Here is a 25,000-nt window from a genome sequence, read left to right as displayed (position 1 = left end):
GGCCTTCAGCAAATGACATTTTGGGTATACAATGACGGATTTAATCGGGAAAAAGACCCAATTGTGATGTTTATGGGACATATAGGAGTGCCAACAAAGAAGCTTGTCCAAGGTAATGAATGTTTTATATTTTATTTCTGCGTTTTGGGTAGCGCCGGCTACCGCAAAATCTGTTGTTTACGTGTCGTGCTGGTATTTTGGGGGGGTGCATGCTATCAGATAATAGCTTCTCATGCTTTCGCCGAAAAGCATTTTACAAATCTGACTTGGTGGCTAGATTCACAACGAGTGTAGCTTTAATTCAGTACCTTGCATGTGTATTTTTATGAAAGTTTGAGATTTATCGAGTACTATACTCGAGTACTATAGGTGGCGCTCTGAAATTTCCGCTGAGCTGTCCCTGTGTAGGGACCACCTCCGTAAGTCGTTAAAGACCAAAGGCTCGCATTTCTGTGTGTTTATTATAATTAAGTCTATGATTTGATATTTGATAGAACAGTCTGACTGAGCGGTGGCAGCAGCAGGCTCGTTTGCATTCATTCAAACAGTACTTTACTGCATTTGTCAGCAGCTCGTAGCAATGCTTGAAGCACAGTGCTGTTTATGACTTCAAGCCTATCAACTCCCGAGAATAGTCTGGCAATACTAAAGTGCCTATAAGAACATCCTATAGTCAAAGGTAAATGAAATAGTCGACGCGTCATTATTCCTATAGTAACTACAACCTAAAACTTCTTAACTGGGAATATTAAAAAACTGGGAATATTGAACCACCAGCTTTCATATGTTCTGAGCAAGGAACTTAAAAGTTAGCTCATATTGCAATTTTACTTTCTTCTCCAACACTGTTTTTGCATTATTTAAACCAAATTGGACAACTTTCATCATTTATTTGAGACTATATATAATTTATTTACATTTATTTATTTTCATTGTTCATTCAGTATTTTTGTAATTGTCATTATTACAAATATATATAAAAATCGTCCGATTAATCTGTATCGTTTTTTTTGGGTCCACCAATAATCGGTATTGGCGTTGAAAAATCATAAAATCGGTCGACCTCTAGTTTAAAGGGGTAAAAATATGTTACTGGTTAACTCTTTCAACAACCTCCAAAATGACACCTATTAAAAGGAAAATAAAACATGAGTTACAAACAATGGTAGACGAGGGGCGACATTAGTGGACCATGGGACAACAGAGGGATGAGGAGGAGCCATGTCAGTTTCAAGGGGAGGGGCGGGACATGGGGGATGACGGACAGCTGGGACGGCAAAACACGATGGCAGCAGACTTAAATACCTTGGTCCCCTGCCAGTATGCCCATATGACAGACACGGCATGCTTATTCCGTGCCTCCGTCTTTAGGCGCCGCAGCTCCATCCGGGCCTGGGGGTGGCCAGGAGGGTGGAAGGATAGAGGGAGCAGGGAGGGAAGAGTGAGATGAGGGAAGAATTAGAGGGGAAAGAGTGAAAAATAGTGATAAAAAGCAGCGGTCGTAAGATCAGCCAGCAAATGACGACTAGAGGGGAAAAAGCTGTGGATTTGCTCTAGTTTAGCTTTTAGTATAGCTGGGAGACCTGAGCAGAGCCATGTCTTAAAATACTGTATTTCCCTACCTGGCTCTGTCACAGACAAACCTTGTAAAAGCAAAAAGTCAGTGGATGCCCATAATCAGTAGTCCATCAATTTTCTTCCCAATATCTTCATTCTACACATCTTTACATTGTCTAATTGTTATGTTGCCATTAGGTAGTGTTTGAGCCAGTACCTGGGTCCCGTGCCAGTACGCTGCAATGGTAGTCACTGCCTCCTTGCATCTCTTCTCGTATTTCAGCTGCCGCAAGATCTTGCGGGCCTGGAGAAAAACAATTTGTTTAAAAACATACCTTTACTGCAATGTTATCAAAGAAAAATATGCATTCTTATGGTGTTCGACTAGCATGCTGACATAGACATACCTTCCACCCTCTGGTGAAGGACTGCATCACTAGTGTAGCACTCTTGATCTTCTCATATTTCTTTTGTTGCTGAAACAGGACAAGGCAAAAAACACTGAGCTCAATAGACAAGTAAATTTGAACTTCAGTAATCTAAAATCTATAGCTAGCATAATACAGATGTGGGAACTTAATTTGACCACCCTGTTGCATGACATTTCCTGAATAGTAGGAAATGTAAACTTGTAGTGTATTCGAATTTTAAAAAGGATTCTAAAGTTTTTAATTTCCACTTTAAAAAAATGCAGACTTGATTTGCCCTAAGTAGAAATGTATCAACCCACACAAAAATGTCCATTAATTATGATCCACACAATAATTCACATTTCCTGTTACTGCAGTATTATTTTCCTGCTGTGAGAAACTGGTTAATAAATGAAGAACCTACACCTGTACAACAGCTCCAGAAATGAATAGGAGAGGAATCATGATTCTCTTCCTGCCTTTCCCCTACTGATTCTGAGAATCATCCAAACTAGAATTTCTGGAAAACCTGGGGACTTTGGGAAAGTTGAAGTTGTGTGTGTCTGCATGTCCATAGTTGAGACAAGCTAACTCACTGCATATCTGCGGTACCAGGCTGCTACCACCACCTGGCTTTTCTTCAGCAGGAGGAAGTGAGTACGACACTTCCACCCCCGGTAGATCTTCTGAATCAGGGTGGCCAGGTCCTCCAGACACGCCCTTCTCCTCTCCTCCAGGGTGAACAGCTGGGGACACAGGAGGATGGGCATCAAGAGGATGATAGGAACATCAACATGTACTATGATACTAGGGATGCCAGCATAGTCTGTACAATTTAGGAATGAGCGGACATGTTCAATGAGACAGGATGCCATTTTGGAACAATATTGTGTGGTTTTGGAAGCGGCACAAGATCTTGAGACTGATAAGGGGCTTCTATATGTGCCCAAACATTTCCTCCACCTCAAAGACAGATCTAGGGGATGGGAGTTCAGTGACCTAGACTAGACCCCACCCTACCACCAGCCTGACTGAACCTTCACTGTACAGCTGAGAGATGGAGATACCTAGCTAATCTGCTAAGAAGGTACAGTAGATCAAAGATAAGGACAAACCCCTTTGAGATCAGGCTTTGTTTAGGCTGGCTCCTGGACTGACTAAAGAGTATGTTGTTCCACCCACCACTGCAGTTTCTAAAAGCCCATGATGCTATGAAGACTAGGCCTAAATGTTCCTTTTTTTCCCACATGCTCCTATCTGAGCCGCTGTATAATGGATAAGTGAAGCCATGTGTTCTCAGAATGTTCCATAATGTTGGTTAAGCGTCGTAATTAGTAGAGAGGGGCACGACTTCCTTCTTCTAGAAGCCTTTTAACGCAGGTCAAACATGAGAGCATCAGCCAACTGGATTCTGGCATTAGTCTATCTGTACATTAATACATCAGTCTCCTCACATTTGTGATCTATGGCTACATCTTCTGTACTAATAAAACTGGACAAGTTACAGAGCATGCTGCTCTTTCCAAGGTTAAGGGTTACCGCCAAGGATGTGACTTATGTTATAATTATTATTTTTTAAATTGAAACAATCACGTAGTACCATTAATACTATCCAACACAGTAAGAGGGTCCAGATCAACTGGGTGTGCCTCTGCAATATCATGGTATATCATGTCATGCTACCGTTCTGGGGTTCCTGATGAAGATTTTGGAGCGTCCGTAGGCAAACTCCTCAGCTGGAACAGAACAGTCTGTCAGCAGCACCTCCACTCCATCCCTACAAGGAGACAGAGGTACAGCTCTTGACTATTCTGTTACGACCCTTCTCTTAACTAGTTAGACATGTGTCATGTACATGATTAAAGGTACAACATGGGGACAGTTATGATGAAGCAGAAAGGACAAAAGATAGGACTAAAGGGAGAGACAGACCGAGGGAGAGGAAGAGACAGAGGGTAGATGGATCGGATAAGGCAGAGAGAACACAGGCGGCAAGAATGCCATTCTAAGACGATAACAGTCTATATCTGAAGTAACATGTGGGAGGAAAACATGTTGTAACCTCATGAACCCCTTACACACCATATAAGGAGTATAGTAAGTACACAAACTAGACACCAAATATGCTGTCGTGTATAATCCACATCAGATAGGAATCGATGTAATACATTTTAGGGATAGGTATTTGAAATTATTTCACTATTCAAATGATATGGGCTCCCAAGTAATTGGGGCTCAAGCGTGGCACAGTGGTCTAAGTGCAAGAGGCGTCACTATAGTACCTGGTTCGAATCTAGGCTGTATCACATCCGGCCGTGATTGGTAGTCCCATAGGGTGGTGCACAATTGGCCCAGCGTCGTCCGGAGTAGGCCGTCATTATAAATAAGAATGTTCTTAACTGACTAGTAAAAAAATATGACATAAGATATCCGGATAGTAACAAAAAAAAATAGAAAATGTTTTGCTTTGACTCTCGACCAACCAGAATGATGCAAATGCATATGGCAGGGCCGGACATGCTACCTTTCTCCAGTAGTTTGTCTAAAATCAAAAGCGAAAGAAAAGGCTGATTTACGCCATGATAGAACTGATTCTGAAAAGGGTTTCTGGTGTGTGTTTTGCATTGATCTGTGCCATGTATTGTGGAAATGCTATTTTAAGTAAATACCGTTGTCAGGGCTGTCTGCAGGGCTGAATGAGCAGCGGTAGCTCAATGCACCATTATAAAAACTATATTCAAAAGTTTGTTTTATTTAAATTAATAATTTCAAATGTCACGGTATATCCTTGTAGGTAAAAATGTCACAAGGATAATTTAGACAAAGCTTTTTCATTGTTAAAATAGGCCTCAATTTTTTTTCCCCCGCAAAAAAACGTTCGCTCAGGTAACCAAATACTAAAGTCTGTTCGATTAACCGTGCCCATCCCTAATACCTTTACAGTGAGTGCAACATGACTTAGAGTGATATTGGCACACAGCAGAGATATGGTGCAACTGCCTCAACATGCCCTGGACGAAGTAAAGGAAATTGCTGAGCTGTTAGATGGTCTGATAGTCACCCCAGTGCAACCAGATGTAGCCAACCCAAAACAGCTTGTTGACATCATTGTATCATGGTGGGATATGAATGGGCAATTCATCCATGGATGACTATACTGCTGTTGCTACATTGTTATCCAGTTAGAACACTGCTAAACATGGGAAAGGAAACTGTAAAAGCCCTTCGTGAAAACTGCTGATGTAAAAAGGCTTAATAAATACATTAGATTGATTTGATTGAGGAAGAGGTAGATATTTTTACTCGATGATCATCACATGGTAAATAAAATATTTCCAACAGGCAGATAATAACTACAGTATTTCTGTAAAGGCAGAGCTGAGGTCATACCTCGCGGGTCCTCTCCAGTGAGGCCAGGTCTGCTTGCAGAGCATCTTGTACCGCTCCAGACAGGGCTCGTAGGGCTGGCGGAATGCATAGCCTGCCCTCCTCACACGCACATTCTCCATCAGACCCAGGTAACGCACCTGGTGACACACCAGTGAGTCGGTGAAGATGTGGGCTGCCTTCTTATCGTTGGGCTTGATGCACCTGAGGAGAACAGACAGACAGTCAGACACTATTGCATGAACATGCAATGGTAGTCACTGGACCTGATCAGAGTTAACACAGATCTCAGAATACTGCCCCAAGGATCTTAGATTTCTTTCTGATCACAACACTGTTCCTTTTGAATACGTGATCCTCAGAGTGAACGGTAATTTACCTGATGTAGGTGGGGTTCTAGGTTTACTGTACCTGATGTAGTTGGGGTTCTTGGTCTGCAGGTTCCTCATTAGTCCCCCTACAGAGGCCTTGAACTGGAAGCCTGCGGTGGGGGGTCTCTTCAGGTTGACCTTCGCAGGGTTTCCCTCAGGAAACAGCTGTCTCATCAGACTGTGGGTGGCCTTGTACATGGCCTGAGACAGGTCTCTGTACAGCAGGTCATTGTTCTTGTCTACAAAGCCCTCCACACGGTACAGCACCTAGACCACAAGACAATTATGAAAACACTAAGACAGTGATGAAAATACTCAGACATAAAGCACAGGAAAATCTGTTATTGCCCCATAAAAAGAACGACAACCCAGAGAGAGGAGGAGTAGTAGTACTTTACTGTCAATCCTAAACTCATCCTGAGGAAATACTTGCCATGGATTGAATCCGATTAATACAAATGCAGCACTGTTTGTGGGGGATGTTGACCAAATGGGGATTATAAGTCTATTTACCCAGAGTGTCTTTAAAGCAGGATATATTCTGGGCTATTCTGGTCCATCATGTGTCAAGGAAAACCTCTGCATTACTGATATTTTTTTATTTTTACAATCACTGCATGTGATGCACTCCAGGTAATGCTCTTAACCCAATCTGCACACTCCTCTCCACTCTGCTCGTGTGACTATAATCAGTATTGATCCTATCTTTTCTCCTCGCCAGTGATTACCAGAGTGTCATATCTAGGTTATAAATGTCTATGATTCAGTTTAATTCAGGTCCCACCAGTGATGGGGTTAATTTATCCATTTAAATTCAGTCAAATCAGGAAATAAACCTACAATTGGACTTGGAAATTTCAGTTCACTTCCTGAATTGAAATGGAATTGACCCCAACCCTGGGTCCCACACAGTCTCCCAGTATATGTAAAGTGTGTTTCTCCTCCCTACTTTCCCAGCGTAGTGTTGGATGCGGAAGCAGCTGTGAGGCAAGCTGTGGTCTGTCAGGAACTTGGAGTTCTTGCTGAGGCGACTCTCAAAGTGCTGGTGCTCAGCACAGATGGTGTTGAGCTTGTCTAGGAAGGTGTCATCAGTCACTGTGCCTGGCCTGAGACATTCCTCATCCAACATGGCCAGGATACCATTCTGGTTCTGCAACAGAGAAGGAGAGGAGAGAGTGGGATTATTATAACACATTCCTCTTAACATATTATTCTGAGAATACCATTTTCAAAATAAACTCTAAATGTACGATACAGTATTATAATTGTTCTAAACAGAGTCAACTGTGATTACAGCCCAAAGTTAACCCATATTTGAGGTAATCATGTCTGGTCATTAGCGATAAACCATGTGTATATCATGGAAAATTGTTTCAAGGTAATTATTCATGATTATTGTGAAATTGCTTTGTTTTGCTTTACAAGAATCAGATGACATTGAGGGAGACCAACTTACATTCTCAATGAGGTCACAGATAATGGCGTTGTTGAAATACTCAATGTTGGTCCATTCAATGCCCTGTCACAAACAGAGACCAAGAGTTTACAAACAGGTTACTATATTCTCTTTTTCCCCACTAACTTTCACTTATGTCTTGAGCTTTCTAACAAAGCATTGTCCTGTAGTGTAATCCTGACCTCAACCTAGACTTACTTATACAGACCTGAGTGGCTTAAGAGATAAACCCACTGACCTTCAAGACTCTCAGACAGGCAGCTAACCAATGGGCCATAGAGTACCACAGTACGAGTCATAATACCCATATAACCTAGCGGTCACACACGGAGATGGTTCCAATCGTTTATCCACCATTCATTTTTCCCATAAGGGATTTTAGAAAACCTTCAAATAAGGGCTGTTCTGTGTAGGCTTGTCCTGGCGTGATGTTCTGATAACTGTGTAAATCTCTCTAGGACAAGATTACTTTTATCAATATATTTGCTTGTATTTACCCCCCCCCCAAAAAAATTGAAATACTAATTAGCTGCTAATGCGGCTATCATAAAGAACTACAAATTCCATGATTCTGGACAAGACGAACGAATGAAGGCAAAGGCAAACTACAAGGCAAACTACATATTGTTAGCTAAAAGTAGTAATTCATTAATTTGCTACATTTCTTTAAGTGGACAATTCTGTGAACTGTCTTGTGTAAGTTTTAAATTGACACAATACCTGTTAGCAAAGGTATCAGCTAGAGATGACATGCAGGAGCTTGCAGGGATGTGTAGTCTTGCATGTCTAATGTTAGAAAAAAATGAATGGAACCATTTCAATGTTTGACCGCTAGGTTTTAGGGGTATTATGACACCTCAACGGTGGGGCTCTATTTAGTCAACAACTTACAGAACAGAGAATCAAAATGCATCATACCGGCTGTATTTCTATCACGTGAAAGTTATATATAAACTACCGTAAAAAAACAAAACAACACTTTTATTTCAAAAACAAGGACATTTCTAAGTGACCCTAAACTTTTGTACATTAAAATAACAAATTGATCAGAAATACAGTGCAGACATTGTTAATGTTGTGAATGACTACTGTAGCTGGAATATCTACATAGGCATACAGAGGCCCATTATCTGCAACCAAATAGTACCCGCAAAAGACCAGTCTCAACGTTAACAGTGAAGAGGCAACTCCGCGATGCTGGCCTTCTAGGCAGGGTTGCAAAGAAAAGCCATATCTCTGTCCAGTGTCTGTGTTCTTTGTCCATCTTCATCTTTATTGGCTAGTCAGAGATATTACTTTTTCTTCGCAACTCTGCCTAGAAGGCCAGCATCCCGGAGTTGCCTCTTCACTGTTGATGTTGAGAATGGTGTTTTGCGGGTACCATTTAATGAAGCTGCCAGTTGAGGACTTGTGAGGCATCTGTTTCTCAAACTAGACACTCTAATGTACTTGTCCTCTTGCTCAGTTGTGCACCGGGGCCTCCCACTCCTTTACCTATTCTGATTGGCGCTGTTCTGTGAAGGGAGTAGTACAAAGCGTTGTAGGAGATCTTTTCTCGTACATGGAATAGTCTTCATTTCTCAGAACAAGAATAGACTGGCGAGTTTCAGAAGAAATGTCTTTGTTTCTGGCCAATTTGAGCCTGTAATCGAACCCCCAAATGCTGATGCTCCAGATACTCAACAAGTCTAAAGATGTTTTATTGCTTCTTTAATCAGAACAGCAGTTTTCAGCTGGGTTATTAACATAATTGCAAAAGGGTTTTCTAATGATCAATTAGCCTTTTAAAATGATAAACTTGGATTAGTTAACACAACGTGGCGTTGGAACACAGGAGTGATGATTGCTGATAATGGGGCTCTGTACGCCTATGTAGATATTCCAGGAATATCAGGAAAACCAGGTCGTTTCTAAGTGACCCCAAACTTTTGAACGGAAGTGTGTATATATAGAAAACTTGATTGCTGACAAGCAAAACATTTTGGGACTATATCAACAATGGATTACTGAAAAAAATACTAAAAGATAGTTTTGGGTGGAATTTTCTTTTAAGCAGTTCACCATATCTGATAGTATCTAAAACATTTGTCTGGCCTGACTGACCAAAGCCATTCAGTCAGATCTGCTATTGCTGGTTTAACACAGCTGTAGCTTGGGGTTTAAACAGTAAGAGTCCTTAAAATATATTTTCTATTCAATGTATACACATTTATATACACTTCAATAATAGCACAAGACTCAAGAGCACAGCATGTTTCTGAAAGAGCGTGCCTGTTTGGACAACATTAAACATGGTGCTGAACCACAGGGCTTGGGTTGGGCTTTGGAGCGCTATGACATGTCAGGGCTGGTAACTGGTGGTTCTGGCCGACTTGGTCTGTGTGACAGACAGGGAGACCAGGTTTGGGGGCGGGGCTGGGTTAGCCATGTGGGGATGCGGATTCTGCATTCGGATTCTGCATCCCTCCCGTCTCCCACAGTGTAGCATTTTCCCATGCACTGATGTGGAGCGAGGCCAGGCAATGGAATATCATGGAGGGGAGGTCAAGGGAGCAGCACTCACATACTTAGAGCTCTGAAAGCAAACAGAGGCCTGAGCCCCAGGGAAAGAAGTCTGTTTACCCCTGCTGGAGTGAAGGATCACTTCAGTCCCCAAACCCACAGAGGAGAGGAGAGGAGAGGAGAGGAGAGGAGAGGAGAGGAGAGGAATATGGAAAGAGTGGTGAAGAAAGCAGGAGAGAAGGTTGAGGGAGAGAGAGGACTAGAACGATAAATGAGGTGGACAATAGAACTTGGAGGATGTGCAATGGGGTACAGAGGCAGAGAGGAAAGAAAAGAGTGAAAGAGCAAGAGATACATGAAGTGAACGGGAGCGACTGGACAAAACAGCGTGATATAGGCATGGTCAACATCACAGCCCAGACGTACTAGAACACTGGTTGACAGGCCTGGCTCAAACTACAAATGGACCTGTTAGCGTGTAGAGGTGTCAGGGGGGCAGAGGGTGCTATTGTTGTGGGTGAACGGTGCAAGGTGGATGGCTTTATGGGGCAACTCCCTCCTCTGTGGATGCCAGTAGATTGGGTCATGTTCATTAGACACCAAACTTAAGAAACTAGACTGAAAAAGGGAGGGACCACCTGTACTGCGTGGTGCAATAAGTAACACTCATTTTTATTCTGTTTCTACACGTTTTGATACATTGTGCTCTACAGCCCTGTTGTCCCCAGTAAGGGAAACAGGGAACCGTTCCTTACCTCTCTTACGTACTCCTCCTGCTCTTCACGTAGCGTCAGTTCGATGAAGATCTGCTGAAGCTTCTCGTTGCAGTAGTTGATGATGAACTGTTCAAAGCTGTTGTCCTGTAGAGGAGAACACCCATAGATACCATTTAGACTCATGTTCGGTCATTAGGCCACATTTAGGCTGTCCAGATGCAAACAGCAGGGTACCATATGGCACCACATTCAGTACTCTCTCATCTGCCTGCCACTGTGAAATGCCCCATCTGTTTCTGTGTTGTCATGCAGCCGTTCAATAAGCTTCCGGGTCACTTCCGGGGTCCTTCTTCCCCTTTGTCCCACTTGTTGGATCACACTAAGGTAATGCCAAACAGACCCGGGCTGGCACCATAATTGCTCGAGCTCCATTCCTTCACTGCAATGTCACGCCAACAAATAAAATGTCTCTTTCCAAACAAACCGAGATAATCTATTTTCTCTCTGAACTACTGTGGTAACTGATCTACTATAAAACTGAGGCAATGCTAGCTACCAATCTAGGCAACCAACCAAGCAGAACGGGTCTAGAACTTTCTATTCCTTGGTGACATTCCTCATTGCTTTACAACCACTCTTGAACAAACAAAGGACAGTGTCTTTGGACAATAAGACAAATAGCTGCCTGATCATACAATCCTACCTGTGTTTCTTATCATGAATACATGTAAACTAACCTCGGTAAAGCTTCAGTGTTAATCATAAACTTCTTTCAAAGGTGTTGAACAGCGAGTATGAAAGACAGTTTGTTAACCATTTCAAAACCCAAATTATGAAAATGATCCCCTTTTCCTATTAATTAAGATGACCAGTTAGTTTTTCATTGCAATCAACCCTACTTGGCAAACAGCATCAGCGTTGGTTGGGTTAGGAAACAATATCACTCCATTTGCTTAGGTTACAGTGGGTTAGAACAGCATCAATATGGGGCGAAGGGTGTGCTGGACACCTTTGGTCAGGAAAAGCAGGCCACACATGGCAACAGAAGGAGAGTGTTCATACATAACCTGGTCTCAGATCTGTTTGTGCAGCCTTGCCAAACACTTGGCATGACGAGGACCATAGGAGTTGACAAGACAGCACAAACAGATCTGGGACCAGGCTACTTCATACACTCTTCAGAAAGAGTGTAGCTCTGAATGTCTATTGAATGTCCTCTCCTTCACTTAAGATGCACCAGTACTACATATCCCACCACAAAAAAACACAATGGAAGTCCTGTTATAGATGAGGATCTGAATTAAGACTTGAAGATAGATCGCAGCATGCACACTGCACACTCTCGGCAGGTGTACTTACTCCATCCTGTCGGCCCAGACACAACAACATTCAGTAGAGAGGAATGGAACGACTTCACAATGAGTGGGGAACAGTCAGGCACATTAGGTACATGAACTTGAGATCAACTTAAAAACACACACATGGAAGTTTAGTTGCTAGTTGTTTATGTCAAATGTATAATCTCATGAAACCACACAAGTTCTTTGTTTTAGGCAAACAATATGCTTCTGCTCATGGGTGAGGGGTCGTGTGAGGTATTTCCGTCCATTTAGGCCAGGGACCCATTTGCCAAACTGAGCCATTACTCTTACCTCAAATATTTCAAAACCATAGATGTCCAGGACTCCCATCACCTTGTGGCGTGTTTTGGCCTGAGCCTGAGAGGAGAAATAGAAAGTATAAGATACATAAAAAATGATAGTCCTGTCTTAGTGACACTCATTAAATCTACTTTGGTAGGGCTTATATCTTTACAGTCAATGGCTTATAGAATAATAGTTGACAAATCTGGCTCATTTAATGAGACCAGACCTACCTTGATGCTTTCATTGATCCTGGTGACCAGCCAGCTGAACAGACGGCTGTAGAGGTTTTTGGCCAGGGCATCACGGGCATAGTAGGCCTAGCAAATCACAAATGAGGGCTTAGTATACAGCGCCTTCAGGAAGCATTCAGCCCCCTTGATTTTTTCCACATTTTGTTACGTTAGCCTCATTATAAAATGGTTAAATAAATAAAATAATCCTCTATCTACAAACAGTACTCCATAATGACAAAGCAAAAACAGGTTTAGACATTTTTGCAGATTTGTAAAAATAATAAACTGAAATACCTCATGTAAATAAGTATTCAGGCCCTTTGCTATGAGACTTGAAATTGAGCTCAGGTGCATCCGGTTTCCATTGATCATCCTTGAGATGTTTCTACAACTTTATTGGAGTCCACCTGTGGTAAATTCAATTGATTTACCTTGATTTGGAAAGGCACACACCTGTCGGTCTATGTAAGGTCCTACAGTTGACAGTGCATGTCAGAGCAAAAACCAAGCCACGAGGCAGAAGGAATTGTCCGTAGAGCTCCGAGACAAGATTGTGTTGAGGCACAGGGTACCAAACAATGTCTGCAGCATTGAAATTCCCCAAGAACACAGTGGCCTCCATCATTGTTAAATAGAAGAAATTTGGAACCCCCAAGACTCTTCCTAGAGCTGGCCGCCTGGCCAAACTGAGCAATCGGTGGGGCAGGGCCTTTGTCAGGAAGGAGTCCAAGAACTCAATGGTCACTGACAGCGCTCCAGAGTTCTTCTGGGGAGATGGGAGAACCTTCCAGAAGGACAACCATCTCTGTAAGACTCCAGCAATAAGGCCTTTATTGTAGAGTGGCCAGACGGAAGACACTCCTCAGTAAAAGGCACATGACAGCTCGCTTGGAGTTTGCCAAAAGGCACCTAAAGACTCAGACCATGAGAAACAAGATTCTCTGGTCTAATGAAAACAAGATTGAACTATTTGGCCTGAATGCCAAGCATCACGTCTGGAAGAAACCTGGCACCATCCCTACGGTGAAGCATGGCGGCGGCAGCATCATGCTGTCGGGTTGTTTTTCCGTGGCAGGGACTGGGAGACAAGTCAAGATCGAGGGAAATATGAACAGAGCAAAGTATAGAGAGATCCTTTATGAAAGCCCCAGTCTGAGTTCCTGAGCAGGTTAAGGTTCACCTTCCAACAGGATAACAACCATAAGCACACATCCAAGACAATGCAGGAGGGGCTTCGGGACAAGTCTCTGAATGTCCTTGAGTGGCCCAGCCAGAGCCCGGACTTGAAACCAATCGAACATCTCTGGAGACACCTGAAAATAGCTGTGCAGCAACGCTCCCCATCCAACCTGACAGAGCTTGGGAGGATCTGTGGTGAAGAATGGGAGAGAAACAAATGCAGGTGTGCCAAGCTTTTAGCGTCCTACCCAAGAAGACTCGAGGCTGTAATCGCTGCCAAAAGTGCTTCAACAAAGGGTCTGAATACTTAAGTAAATGTGATATTTCCATTTGCTATTTTAACTTTTTATGGCTGCAGGGGCAGTATTGAGTAGCTTGGATGAAAAGGTGCCCATTGTAAACGGCCAGCTCCTCAGTCTCAGTTGCTAATATATGCATATTATTATTATTATTGTATTGAAAACACTCTGAAGTTTCTAAAACTGTTTGAATTATGCCTGTGAGTATAACAGAACTCATATTGCAGACAAAAACCTGAGAAATTCCACTTCCTGTTTGTATTTTATCTGGGGGTGGCAGATTTTCAACCAAGCTCTCATTGAAATTACAGCGAGATATGGATGAGTTTTGACTTCCTACGCCTTCCACTAGATGTCAACAGTCAATAGAACTTTGTCTGATGACTAATGAGAAGGGGGGTCGAATGAGACAGGAAGTAGTCACCACTGCCACAAGTTGACCATGCTTTCACCATGCGCGTTCACAGGGGAAGGACCTGCGTTCCACCGGTCATCTGAAGTCATTCTAATGTAAACAACATTCTAAAGATTGATTCAGTACATCGTTTGACATGTTTCTACTGACTGTTACGGAACTTTTGGACATTTCATCACGTTATAGTGGATGTGCTTTGTGACTTTGGAATTGTTTACCAAACGCGCTAACCAAAGTAGCTAATTGGACATAAATAATGGACATTTTCGAACAAATCAAGCATTTATTGTGGACCTGAGATTCCTAGGACTGCATTCTGATGAAGTTCATCAAAGGTAAGGAAACATTTATCATGTATTTTCTGGTTTCTGTTGACTCCAACATGGCGGCTAATTTGGCTTCTGTTCTGAGCTCCGTCTCAGATTATTGCATGGGTTGATTTTTCCATAATTTAAAAACAAATCTGACACAGCGGTTGCATTAAGGAGAGGTATATCTATAATTCCATGTGTATAACTTGTATTATCATCTACATTTATGATGAGTATTTCTGTTGAAACGATGTCGCTATGCAAAATCACTTGATGTTTTTGGAACTAGTGAATCTAATACGCCAATGTAAACTCAGATTTTTTTTTATATAAATATGAACTTTATCAAACAAAACATGCATGTATTATGTAACATGAAGTCCTATGAGTGTCATCTGATGAAGATAATTCAAGGCTAGTGATTCATTTTATCTCTATTTCTGCTTTTTGTGAATGCTATATTTCGCTGGAAAATGGCTGTGCTTATTGTGGTTTGGTGGAGACCTAACATAATCGTTTGTAGTGCTTTCGCTGAAAAGCATATTTGAAAATCGGACACTTTGGTGGGATTAACAACAAGATTAACTTTAAAATTATATAAAACACATGTATGTTTTAGGAATTGTAATTATGAGATTTCTGTGGTTTGAATTTGGCGCCCTCTATTTTCACTGGTAGTTGTCATATCGATTCCGTTAGCTGGATTGCAGAAATAACAAGTTTTAATACATTAGCAAAAATTGAGATTTTTTTTTTTTTTTTTGCTTTGTCATTATGGGGTAGTGTGTGTAGATTGATGCAAAAACTATTTAATACATTTTAAAATAAGGCTGTAATGTAACAAAATGTGGAAGTTAATACTTTCAGAAAGCACCATACATTGAACAAAAATATAAATGCAAAATGCAACAATTAAAGATTGTAGATACAGTTCATATAAGGAAATCAGTCATTTGAAATAAATTCATTAGGCCCTAATTTATTGATTTCACAGGACCGGGAATGCAGTCACAGATACCTTTTTAAAAAAAGTAGGGGCGTGGATAAGATAACCAGTTAGTAGCTGCTGTGACCACAATTTGCCTCATGCAGCGCGACACATCTTGATCACATAAAATTGATCAGGCTGTTGAACAGTTTTTTTCGCATTGAGATGCAAACACGAGTCACTGAGCCACTTTGTAACCTGGACCATTACAGTAGTGAGTTCTTGTGTAGCTTGTTGTTTGCTCTTTGCATGCACATACAGTGGGGCAAAAAAGTATTTAGTCAGCCACCAATTGTGCAAGTTCTCCCACTTAAAAAGATGAGAGAGGCCTGTAATTTTCATCATAGGTATACTTCAACTATGACAGACAAAATGAGAAAAAATATCCAGAAAATCACATTGTAGGATTTTTTATGAATTTATTTGCAAATTATGGTAGAAAATAAGTGTTTGGTCACCTACAAACAAGCAAGATTTCTGGCTCTCACAGACCTGTAACTTCTTCTTTAAGAGGCTCCTCTGTCCTCCACTCATTACCTGTATTAATGGCACCTGTTTGAACTTGTATATCACTGTAACATCTGCATACATTTGATAGTCAGACCCAGTACAGACAGAAGGCAGATCATTAATATACTGGCTGAACAGGAGGGGCCCCAGTATTGACCCTTGGGGCACGCCCACATCATAGCTAAGACTGGGCGACAGCTCATTGCTCACTCTGAGACACTGAGTTCTGCCTTCAAGTTATGATTTCATCCTTCTCAAGGCGTCGGGGGAAAATTTGAACTTAAAAACTGTTAAAGGCGGGTTATGGTAGATTAACATGAAATTATCTGGAAACAGCTCTGGTGGACATTCCTGCAGTTAGCGTGCCAATTACACACTCCCTCAAAAGTTGACATCTATGGCATTGTGTTGTGACAAAACTTCACATTTTGTTCAGTAGATTTCAGTGCTCTCATGCACAGAGAAATATAGCTGTAGTAAATATCTCTGGTAAATGCTTGTAGTAGTGTGGCATTCAACTGGGACAGGGATAGATCAGTTGTTATGGATGTGAAGTTACAGTCGAGCTGTAATTACAGCTGTAGAATGTTTCTCATTCCAACCATCCACAAGGGAACAGAATTATACATTGAGCTGTCTGAGGAGGTGTGTCCTAGCGTGGGCCGAATAGCATCCCTATAGTTATGGAGGCTCATCCTCTGGCATACAGCCACACTGGAGTAGAGAAAGGCTGTCATTCCTTATGAAAACACACACACGCAAACACACACCGGAAGAGGTGAACTTGCAGTGATAGAGCGCTGTGACATGGACAGGACCAGGAATAACCTCCCTAACAAACAAACACTTCTAGGAGGTGATGCTTGGACTGGTGATGTGCTATGGATGAGCTGGTGATCCTTTAGTTCGATAGTTCCTCCAAGGGCACAAACCAATGTGCTCTGATTTATTGTCTCAGCCTGGCCTTTATATACCCTTCTGTTTACGCAATCTGGCCGGATGTTTGTGAAGATAAGAGAAAGCACACAGTACCACCAGGGGAGGGTGTCCCGGTCTCAAGGAGTCAGATCTGTAGCCTGGTCCCAGATCTGTTTGTGCTGTCTTGTCAACTCCTATGGTCATTTTCACAGCAATTTAGGAGATGGAAACACAGCACAAACAGATCTGGGACCAGTCGACCAGAAAACTGCCAAGGATGTTTAAAATCACACTTCAGGAGGAGTGAAGCTCATCCCTTCATACTACCCTTCTTAAGCTGCTTTTGTGGAGAACAGGGAGAGAACTAGAGAGAGGACTAGAGAGAGGACTAACGAGAGGACTAGCCCCTGACATTCTTCTTCTCATCACCAACTGAATGTTGCCTGAACTCAAACCTCCAGCATAAGGAGAGGAAACTAGCTTCTATTCCTATATGTTTATCCTAAACATGAATGTGCCTGACTGCCGGGAACTCACTAACCTCCAACACCTGGCCTATTTCTGCAATTTCCAGGGGAGAATTCACCAAATCCTCATCCATAATGGACATGTTTCCATATACAGTGGATGGGGATAGGAAGTAAGCTAGCCAGAGAATTAAGTCAAAGGGAAATAATCCTCTCATCCACCCACAACTGTAGTGTGAAACATCCCCTGGGACTTAGTCTGTCAGTGCATGAAAGTAAGTGTGTTGCTATACACTGATGACAGGTGGTCTTGTTTGGCTCAGTTGGTGAGGGCATGGCGTTAGCAAAGTCAAGGTTGTGGGTTCAAGTCCCACAGGGAACAAATATACACACTAAAATCAATGCAGTGTCATGGGGTAGAGTCTAGTATTAGAACCAACACTGGGCGTGGATACAATGGGAACATGTGGGATTACATTGTATGAATGTAAACGTTAAATTGTTTATTGATTTTGTCTACATATGTTTTTTTGTAAGTTGGCAAAAAAAGATTGCAAAAATATATATATTACTAAAATATATACATAAAATCAATGCACTCCCACTCACTGTACTGTGTGGTGATACAAGTGGCATTCATTAATGAAGCGATAATGCCTGAGAAGCCAGTGTTAGGAGGATATATTGGCACAGGTGTTGTTAGGGCCGACATAGAAAATGGCTAGCTCATCTGATGAGAGAGCACAACACAGCTAACACAATAACTTCAAACTGATGTTGGAAAGACTGCAAACTAGCTGCACTTTGTTTTGTTTTACCTTTATTCAATTGATATTTCTTTGTATATAAATCCTTAAAAATTAGGCCAGCTGTTTCATGATTTCGACTGGTTGAGAAACGCTGCCTGCCTGTCTGTCTCCTCCTGACCCCTACACGTTCATTACTATGGGACAGTGGGAGATCAAATTTGAATATTGAAACAATGTTGCTAAATCTCAGCTGTTGAAAACTAAATTTTTGCCTAAAAGAAATGTGAGATAATGTCTAGATGCTTTTTATAGTGGAGATCAAGTTTATAACTTCCCTGCCTGGGCTGATGAGACAGTGGATTGCACAGTCAGATGGAACAGAGTAATTAAGCATTTTAATGTCATAGCTTTAGCCAGTTGTAAGTTGTAGAATAGACACCGGCTGGAAAGCGCTTTTAACCAATGAGCAATCAGGATTAGACCCACTCGTTGTATAATACATTATATACACACTCATGTTTAAATGGATAGAACTAAAGAAGTGTGATGCTATACAGTGCTGATCTTCTCACCTGGGCCACGTTGAGTGTGGTAGACACCTTCTCCATCTTGGCTTCCACGGTGCGGTAGCTGAAAGCCCTCTCCAGCACAGACTGCTCAATACCCAACAGCTCACACATCTCCTTCAGGTCTGGAAAATAGAGCAGAGGAAACTCACTGACAGAACAACTGACACAAACGCTCAATCATAGAGCTTTGTATACAGGCCGTAGGCAAAGAATAGCTGTATAGCAAACAAAATAGGCAATGACTAGATGAAACGCTTCAATGAAGGAAATCTATCCCCTATGAATAAGGAATCCATATCAATGTTAAGCTTTACCAACAATGCCACTTGATGCCAGTATCACAGTTCAAGTAGGTAGCCATTAGGGCATTAGCTAAACCCTTTCCTTAGAGAGATAAGGTGATCTACTCTGAGATCTCAGACGATCTCCTTTAGGATCAGGCCAGGATACCCCAAAGCAGCCGGACGGAGTAGTGTTTAAGAGGAGTTAGTGCATTAGCCTTAATGTAATTAGGTATTTACAGGTCAATTGTCTCACTCAATTGTCTTATGTAAGAGTAGTGTTGTTGTCAAATGTCTTTGTGTATAGTGACAGCTGTCAAATGGTCACAAGGGGAAATTCCATTAATAACCTAATGTAGAAAGTAGAAGTGTGGACTTCATGATTCACACCACAGGCCATGTGGACTTCTTCCACTTAAGTGTATCCTGTAGATTAGAAAGGAGTTTTGTTTGCAAAGAAAGAATGCAAAGTTTTGTCACGGCTGGGTTATTCAGACATGCAAAATATTAAATTTGCTTAATAGGGGAGAGCTGTTAGCAGTTACATAAGTAGGCGTACTGTACTTACCATCAGAAAACATTGCATACTATAGAAAACTGTAGTTAAGGAGTGAATGTTATTCATAAGGGTTACAAGGAGAAAATCGGACCTCACCTAATTTAAAATGGATGGCCCTCCATATTCCACCTACACCCTCTATGAATGCTTGAAGAATAAAAACAAGTGACCATCCCCTATATCCAAGGTAATAAATAATGTCTACCATTTACCCTTACTTAGACCAGAGCGTGAGACATGCAGTTTCAGAAACCATTCTTCTTCCTGTAAGCATTACATAGCAACACAGGAATTTTGATAGTGCACAGAGCTGCAGGCCAGAAGGTTGTGGGATCTCCTTTATAGTAAAAGTATTGCATTCATCTATCATTGTATTTGCAGGTCCCAGAAAAAAATGGCCTTTTATGAACATTTCATGCAGTTTTACAGCATTTTAAAAATTAGAAGGATATTTTGTTACACCACACAAATTACCGAAATTACAGGCTAGGAATGGACAGAGATGGTGTGCCTGTGTGTTCATCGTGTCATATTTCTCCAATGTCAAATCAGTGTGTCTTGTTTGCAACAAAACTGTCCCTGTTTGCAAATAATTAAATCTGAGATATCACTAAGAATCTGAGCATTGTACTTTCAAAAGTTAGGCATTCATTTCCACACCAGACAGAATAGGACAAAGCACTGTTAAGTATCACATTATATAAATCAGATAGCTTAATATTTTGAAGAAAATAAAGCCTGACAATGGGTAGGCCTGCGTTTTTTGCCATTTTCCTTCATTCAAAGGTAGGCGTATGGCATACCCTCATATCCCTTCAATTCGAGTCTTGGTTTGAACGGAACAGCTCTTCACTGACACGGAAGTAGGCTATTTAAAGAGTGCATGGTGGGTGGAGGAATTGACCAACAAATGTATGGATATTGCAGCCTATAACCTCAATTCATCTGTCAAACAGGTAGGCCTACCTCTTACTTCTAAGACAGGAATAAATACACTCCCTCACAAAGCCCTCTTGTTAAAATTAAGACTTTAAATGCTTACTCAAATTTGACTACTTTCAGCACCCATGAGCTGGCCCTTTCTATTGATTATGTCATGGCTAATGCTTCAATTGCAAGCCAAAGAACACCATCCCAACTGTGAAGCACGGGTGTGGCAGCATCATGTTGTGGGGGTGCTTTGCTGCAGGAGGGACTGGTGCGCATCACAAAATAGATGGTATCATGAGGATGTAAAAGTATGTGCTATTGAACCAACATCTCGACATCAGTCAGGAAGTTAAAGCTTGGTCGCAAACGGGTCTTCCAAATGGACAATGACCCCAAGCATACTTCCAAAGTTGTGGCAAAATGGCTTAAGGACAACAAAGTCAAGGTATTGGAGTGGCCATCACAAAGCCCTGACCTCCATCCTACAGAAGATTTGTGGGCAGTGCTGAAAAAGCGTTTGCGAGCAAGGAGGCCTACAAACCTGACTCAGTTACACCAGCTCTGTCAGGAGGAATGGGTCAAAATTTACCTGATTTATTGTGGGAAGCTTGTGGAAGGCTACCTGAAACATTTGACCCAAGTTAAACAATTTAAAGGCAATGCTACCAAATTCTAATTGAGTATGTAAACTTCTGACCCACTGGGAATGTGATGAAAATAAAAGCTGAAATAAATCCCTTTACTATTATTCTAACATTGCACATTCTTAAAATAAAGTGGTGATCCTAACTGACCTAAAACAGGGGATTTCTTACTAGGATTAAATGTCAGGAATTGTGAAAAACTGAGTTTAATTAAAACCTCTTAAAGCTAGGGGGCAGAATTTTCACTTTTGGATAAATAGCGTGCCCAATTTCAACTTCCTGCTACTCATGCCAAGAAAATAAGATATGCATATTATTCATAGTTTGTATAGAAAACATTCTGAAGTTTCTAAAACTGTTTGAATCATGTCTCTGAGTATAACAGAACTTATGTAGCAGGCAAAACCCCGAGGACTAACTGTTCAGATTTTTTTTCCCCCTCTCTGTTCACTATTTTGTCTTTGCCATTGGATATTTAATAGGAACCTATTTTCAGTTCCTACCGCTTCCACACGATGTCGCCAGTCTTTGGAATATGGTTGAGGTTATTCCTTTGTTCTATGAAGAAGTAGGCCAACTCGGAACTGGGGACACTTTTGTGAGTTGCGCAAGACGTGAACAGCAGTGCTGGTTTGTTTTCGGTTCTGTATTGAATACAGATTGCCCCGTCTACAATTTGATCAATTATTAACGTTTAAAAATACCCAACGTTGTATTACAAAAGTAGTTTGAAATATTTTGGCAAAGTTTATAGGCAACTTTTGAAATATTTTGTAGTGACGTTGCGTTTTTGTAACCTGTCTTTTTCTGGATCAAACGCGCTTTATAAATGGACATTTTCGATATATATGGACGGAATTAATCAAACAAAAGGACCAATTGTGATGTTTATGGGACATATTGGAGTGCCAACAAAAGAAGCTCGTCAAAGATAATGCATATTTTACATTTTATTTCAGCGTTTGTGTCTGCTTTGCTAGCTCCTTTGTTTATTGCTGATGCAGATGGGTGCAGGCTATCAGATAAAAGCTTCTTATGCTTTCGCCGAAAAGCATTTTTAAAATCTGACATGTTGGCTGGATTCACAACGAGTGTAGCTTTAATTGAGTGTCTTACATGTGTGATTTAATGAAAGTTTGAATTTTATAGCATTTTATTTGAATCTCGCGCTCTGCATTTCCCCTGGCAATTGGCCAGTTGAGACGCTATCCATAAGAGGTTTTAAATGTATTTTGCTAAGATGTATGTAAACTTCCGACTTCAACTGTACATCATGAGCAAGGAACATTGTTTTTAATAAAATCAATCATAGTATTGGCAGGTATCAAAGTTGACCTCCGGTCTTCCTTCTCATCTTCACAATCTCCTTTTTAAACTGAAAACATAGACTCGCCTGTCTGCAAAAAATGTACACAAATACGGACGAACCCTTTGACTTCCCTCCTGAACTGCCACCGTAGGCCTACACAGCATATCCATTGGTTAGGCAGCACAAAACATTTTGATCAGCAAGAACAGAGCAGGCCTGGGATCAGGGTTGAAATATCAATTGCCGTGTGTAATGCAGCCTAGTTGTATTTACTCCATCCCAGCATCTTAGAAATAAAACTTTGCACCGTGCTTCTCCGAGCATGCAGTTCGTAGCCTATAGTTTATTAAGTCTCAATCAAATGATCCATATTGGGTGCCCAGCAGAGTCAGATGAGGGGAGGTTTTGGGCACACAGACATATATAGCCTAATTAGCAACTAATTCTAAAAGACTGAGAAATGTTTACAATTTATTGATTACCAATTACATGTCCCTCCCCTGGACAAGATTTAAAAAAATACTAAACCCTCCCCTTGACTGAAATTGAAAAAGCATGACCCTCCCCCATTAACCATTCTTTAAATTTCGATCCATCCCTTAAGCCGGGTGGACACTACTTTCAAATCCTAACATCGCTGAGCCTCTCACATTAAACAACCATCTTTCCTGTAGGTTGTTTTGTCTTGACAACGCAGTGGTGCGCACACTAAATGATCTGGCACAGTACAAGATTCTTCACTTGGTCATGAGGATTGTTGGATACCACGCTGTCTGGCTCAAAGCAGCATCAAACATTTTCAGTCCGACATTCATGCTTGACAGTGTTGAAATGTCCAGCCAACATCTTGAATTGAATAATATTGTTTGTGTACTTCAGAGCTGTAACGATTTGACATTTTGGCTTTGGTTAAAGTCAAGTACAGATGCACACTTGTAGTAGTCATCGCTCCTGCTCGAGAGTCTACACGTTCTGGGTGCCGCAAAACATCAATCATTTCACTGGCTTCTTTTCTGGCGAGCTCTCATGGGCTATTGCTGATCACTTGTCAAGGGGATTTTGGTTTTGATCTCAAAAACTTGTCTGGGACAACTAAAATCGGGGCCAAAATCATGTAGTGTACACCTGGCTTTAGTAAACCATGAAATGAAACATTAACTGGTAGAGGGCAGTGCAACAACACATAGGCTACTGCTGATGGAACTTACTGGTATGATTTGTTGTGGAGAGGATTACCATTGGTCAGTGGTTATAATCTAACTGATACGTTACAGTATGCTTATTTTATAGCGTTTATTTTATACATCCTTCAATGCAAAAACAAAACAATATTTTCTACAACCACAATACATTATATTTACATTTTCAAGATGTAAGGGAAATCCACATTCTTTGCTATCCAAAGGGGCACAAAAGTTGTGGGCACAAAAGTTTTTTTTTTAAAGTGAGATGTGTATGCATGTGTACTGTAACAGGACATTGTGGCCCACCGTAAAGCTGCTGGTTGTCCAGTCAGACCATTGTCTCACCATTCTTGTCCTTGACCCTGCTTTCGTCGAAGCCGTTGACCCTGGACTCTGGTTTGAACTCAATGTTCCCCAATTTGAGGACGGCTGCTACCAGCTCTAGGACCAACTGCACCTCATCCTCCATAAAACCCACAATCTGCATTGCATTCTGGGAGAGAACATAGAGAGAAACAGCCCATCAGACACTTAGCCAAGGCGAGGTGCAGAATAACTAATCATGATCAGTTAATGAGTAGTTATTTGGGATGCAAGGTGATTTGAAGATCAGTGATTCTCCTCAGTCTGACGTCAATGTACATGTAGTCAACATCAAACACACACTAGTAACAAGGACAACAGGAAGAAGAGTGAGTATCTGGACTGGAGAGAGAAGAGCGAGACAATTAGTGACAGAGGGCAAAGTGATGTGGACTGTGGTGGGTGAAATATTTTAAATGATTAAATGTGTGTTACTGTGATTTGACACCGTTGTGAACAAGGGTGAGAGAAGACTGTAGCAGGCTGCCTTTGGCTCCTTCAACAGCATCATATCCAGTGGAGAGGCCTATTGTGGTATAGCACTGAACTCAATCGTGTTGAGTTGGACTGCAGCTGAGACGTGGCCTGCTCCCTTACTGAGAAAAGTACTAAGACAGAATACACGGAATCCGCATCCCAAATGGCACTCTTTACCCTACAATACTTTTGTCCAGGGCCCATAGGGTGCATTGTATAGGCAATAGGGCCGTATTTGAGACGCAACCACTTCCACAGAGTCCAAGGGCAGCAAGACAGTGGTTTGGGATAAAAGGAAGGCAGGCACCTCATAACATAACATCCTCTGTGTGTTGTCAACAGTAAGTGAGTCAAGAGGAAGAGGGGCTGAGAAGCTGCACATTGTGACCATGCTCTGCAGCGACAGCCCCACATGTCAGTGTGGGAGGATGCAGCTGCTGTTTCTCCCTCAGGTTTCCCACAGCAGCACAGAAACGGGCAGCCAGACTGCCACTGTGTATTCTAAAGCATTTAGCTATTGTTTACTGTTGGGAAGGCCTGCACTGCAGGTGAAATTCCTCTTTGAGTAAT

At 41.6% G+C, this 25,000-nt stretch overlaps 1 protein-coding gene across 6 annotated transcripts in view; it reads right to left on the bottom strand.

The window, feature by feature from the left end:
- The window catches only part of LOC139380823 (unconventional myosin-Ib-like), a 166,398-nt gene that overhangs the window by 18,246 nt on the left and 123,152 nt on the right, over positions 1-25,000 (bottom strand). For 4 of the 6 annotated variants that reach the window (XM_071123907.1, XM_071123909.1, XM_071123908.1 and 1 more), the window contains exons 10-23: positions 23,936-24,083; positions 18,687-18,805; positions 12,276-12,362; positions 12,052-12,117; positions 10,439-10,543; positions 7,182-7,244; positions 6,675-6,875; positions 5,766-5,992; positions 5,358-5,558; positions 3,651-3,744; positions 2,564-2,713; positions 1,965-2,033; positions 1,775-1,861; positions 1,306-1,392 (exon numbers count right to left, since the gene is read on the bottom strand). In XM_071123907.1, coding sequence (XP_070980008.1) covers positions 1,306-1,392; positions 1,775-1,861; positions 1,965-2,033; positions 2,564-2,713; positions 3,651-3,744; positions 5,358-5,558; positions 5,766-5,992; positions 6,675-6,875; positions 7,182-7,244; positions 10,439-10,543; positions 12,052-12,117; positions 12,276-12,362; positions 18,687-18,805; positions 23,936-24,083 — 1,704 coding nt within the window. The remainder of the gene's footprint in view (positions 1-1,305; positions 1,393-1,774; positions 1,862-1,964; positions 2,034-2,563; positions 2,714-3,650; positions 3,745-5,357; positions 5,559-5,765; positions 5,993-6,674; positions 6,876-7,181; positions 7,245-10,438; positions 10,544-12,051; positions 12,118-12,275; positions 12,363-18,686; positions 18,806-23,935; positions 24,084-25,000) is intronic. The other 2 variants (XM_071123910.1, XM_071123912.1) reach the window with 1 other exon arrangement.

The sequence above is a fragment of the Oncorhynchus clarkii genome, chromosome 22 (assembly GCF_045791955.1).
Source record: "Oncorhynchus clarkii lewisi isolate Uvic-CL-2024 chromosome 22, UVic_Ocla_1.0, whole genome shotgun sequence".
Classification (NCBI taxonomy): Eukaryota; Metazoa; Chordata; class Actinopteri; order Salmoniformes; family Salmonidae; genus Oncorhynchus; species Oncorhynchus clarkii.
Note: the sequence above shows the minus strand (reverse complement) of the source record. Positions and strands in the feature narration are given on the sequence as shown.